Consider the following 3,111-nt stretch of genomic DNA (forward strand, 5'->3'; position numbering starts at 1 on the left):
GTCATAATTACGCTGGTCTCGTGGAAGCGACGCTGGCTAGCCGCCCTAGTCAACTCATTTTGACACTTTTGTTATCCTCCTTTCCCGGTTTGCCCTTCCCTCCTACCCTTTCAAGCTCTGGGAAAAAGAAACAACAGATTCCTCTGAGTCGAGCCCGATGACTCGACTCGACAACCTTGCCCACCCCACCCCCGGCCCCCCGTTGTCTCTCGGCTCGCCGCCCCCTCTGTGTGTTTTCTTTCTTTGTTCCGTTTTGGCCTGCCTCTCACACACAAGCTGCCCTACCCCTCACTGCTCCTCCCACTCTGAATGGTTTGCAGAACGAGCAAGACGAGAAGGGGGCGAGACAGAAAAGAAAAACAATCGGCGGGGCCCCAAGACCAGACCAGGAGCGAAGCTGCCCTGCTGCAGAGCACCCGTGTGCTGGCTCCGGCTCACCCACCCCCCTTCGTGCCTTCTTCGTTCCCTTTTGCTGCCAAGTCTTTGCTTCATCTACCCTTTCTCCTCGCCGCTCGGCTCCCGCCACGCCCCCCTTCCCCTCCCCCCCCGGGCCCTAAGCTCTTGAGACTGACGAACGCGGGTACCTTGCGTACTACAGCACGAAGGGCGCCAGGTTACTGCAGGCGAGAAGTGGATTTTGCGGACCGACATTTGCGTTCGGAGGTGATGAAGACTTTGCAAAGTACCGGGATGCAAGGAAAGGAAGGAAAGGAAGGAAAGGGGGGGAGAGAAAACAGAAAACACGACGAATGAGAGAAAAGACGACGAGAGCGTTGGACTGCTGCATGCAGGCCGCGGCCGACCGTTTGTTTCCTCCCTCCCCCCCTTCGCTTTGGCAACTATCTGTTTGATCTGCCTGAGACCTACGAGGACCGGCATAATGGCGCGCCGCGAGGCTCCGGGTAGGATGCCGTGGAGGATGCTCCACGACCGAGATGTAATCATTTGTTGTTGTATTGCTAAGCTATCACCGGGTCTTCGTGTTACACGTGCATTGCTTCCCCGTTGCTCAGCTGCCGCCCATGAGCCTGTCAAACCGCTCAAAGAGGGTGCCTCCTTCCTGATCGCCGTCGTCGCTAGCGCTGCTGCGGTCGAGCTCCTCGACAGCCTCGACCGTCTCGACAGTCCGCGGCATGGCCGGATGTGTCTCGTCAGGGGGCTCCTGGGCTCGAGCGGCCGCCACGGCTTGCCCTGCTGCAGCATCTTGCCTCACCGGCCTCAGGATAGGGGGTGCGTGGCGACGCGGCGGCGTCCGGCTCACGGGCTCGCGCGGGCGAGTCTCCTGGGCCGAGGAGGGCTGCGCGTTCCAGCGCATCTTTTGCATGTTGAAGATGGCGGCGAAGGGGTCTAGCTTGTCGCCGCTTTCCTGGAGCGCAGCCTGCTGTTCGGCCGTCTTGTTCGTCTTCTGCTCCTTCACTGCTGGCGTGTCGCGTGTCTTGTCGGCCTTTCGATCGTGCTCGGTGCCCTCCTTTCGATCGTGCTCGGGGCCCTCCTTTCTGTCGTGTCCGGTGCTGCCGTGGCCTTGAGGTGGTTCGTCGGTGGCTGCCATTCCTGTGTCCTCCTGTGCGGAGACTTTGTTTGTAGTTGCTGTGGCCTGTGTCTCTTCAAGAGACGGCGGCGCGTAGACCGTCCCGTCGTCCTGGGCGCCTTCGTTCTCTTCCTCGGAATCACTGTCGAACAGGTGGAGGACCTGGCCGCGATGGAGAAGACGTCCGTCCGGTAACGTGAGGAGATCCATCTTGCTCATGTCGTCTGTGAGAGCATGTCCTTCAGCGCCTGGAATCTCCCCGAGCGCTTCCACGTCCTCGTAGGCAGGCACGGCCAGGCGGCCGCTCGGCTTGGGCTGCGACAGCTCCTCCTGCCGGTTGAACGTGCCAGCGCCGTGATGGAGGTCGAAGGCGTTATCCGTGACAACGTCGCGCCTCGTCTTCGCGTCGTCCGTCGCGATGCGGCCGAGGACCCAGTGGTAGATCCACGGGAACGTGATGAGGGGCATGCCCTTCATGTCCCTCTTCCGGCCGGGCAGAGCCTCCGGGTCGCCAGCAACGCTGTGCGCCTCGCGGCGGCGGTGCAGCGCGATGCTGACCTCCTCGGCCGTGACCTGGTACATGGCCGCGACAAACGGCGCGACCTTGTCGTAGCCGCTGCCGCCGACGAGGGCGTGCACCTCGTCGCGGAAGGACTGCTTCAGGAGACCGGCGTCGCGGCCAATGTCCTCCGAGTGCTTGTAGGCGTTGCCGACGCGCGGCCGGGACAGCGGGAACCCGGTCCAGATCTCAAACTCGGTCGACACCTCGCGCTGGGCCATGAGGCGCCGCATGGCCGTGTCGTAGGTCGACTTGAGGCGGCGCGCCTGCTTGAGGACCGCATTGTCGATCGGCGCGAAGCGCGAGAGGATGCGCCGGTCAAACTTCTTCTCGTACAGCGGGTTGAACGGCACGTCCTGGACCCTGTCGTAGATCTGTCCGAGGGCCGTGTACGAGTGGTAGAGGGAGTTCTTGTTGCGGCGCTCGCCCATGAAATGGGGCCATCTGCGAGCTCGAAGCTCGCGGCCGAGCTCGGCTGGATCGCCTGACTTGACGTAGTCCACTGCTTTGGAATGGAGCTTGGCAAGCTGCAGGCCTGTGAAGATGTCAGCTCTGAAAGCGAAATGTTCAGAAAAAGGGGGAAGACTACCGACATTTGGTGTGCATGGCGCCTCCCTCTAGGTAGTCTGCGCTGGCCAAGTGCGACGTCGCGATGAGGGGCAGGCAGTCATTGCGCATATACTTGACGAAGAACTCACTGAGGTCTTTTGCATTGACGTCCCGATCAACGACCTTTGGCTGCGGCGCCACGTTGTCCATCGGCCGAAAGTTCCACACGGGAGGGATCAAGTTCGGATCCCAGATGACGAAGAAGTCGTCGCCATCCAGGTCACCTCCAGAGAGCATGCTCGGAACGTCGACATCGCCCGTGCTCGGAAAGACGACCACGTTCTTCATGTGACGCAGCTGAGGCACGTCGACCGCTTCCACAACGCGGACATCTCCTGGATGCAGTGAAGGGTTGCGGCCGACAATGCACACGCCCTTGATGACGTTGAAGGCATTTCGTTTGTCAGAATCTGGA

At 61.3% G+C, this 3,111-nt stretch overlaps 1 protein-coding gene across 1 annotated transcript in view; it reads right to left on the minus strand.

The window, feature by feature from the left end:
• Nucleotides 1–1,009: 1,009 nt before the first annotated feature.
• VDAG_02528 (RNA-dependent RNA polymerase) overlaps nucleotides 1,010–3,111 on the minus strand; it is a gene marked incomplete at both ends in the record, with an annotated part of 4,743 nt that continues 2,641 nt past the window's right edge. The window contains 2 exons of the mRNA XM_009653181.1: nucleotides 1,010–2,622; nucleotides 2,786–3,071. Coding sequence (XP_009651476.1) covers nucleotides 1,010–2,622; nucleotides 2,786–3,071 — 1,899 coding nt within the window. The remainder of the gene's footprint in view (nucleotides 2,623–2,785; nucleotides 3,072–3,111) is intronic.

This window comes from Verticillium dahliae, genomic scaffold, assembly GCF_000150675.1.
Source record: "Verticillium dahliae VdLs.17 supercont1.4 genomic scaffold, whole genome shotgun sequence".
In the NCBI taxonomy this organism is placed as follows: domain Eukaryota; kingdom Fungi; phylum Ascomycota; class Sordariomycetes; order Glomerellales; family Plectosphaerellaceae; genus Verticillium; species Verticillium dahliae.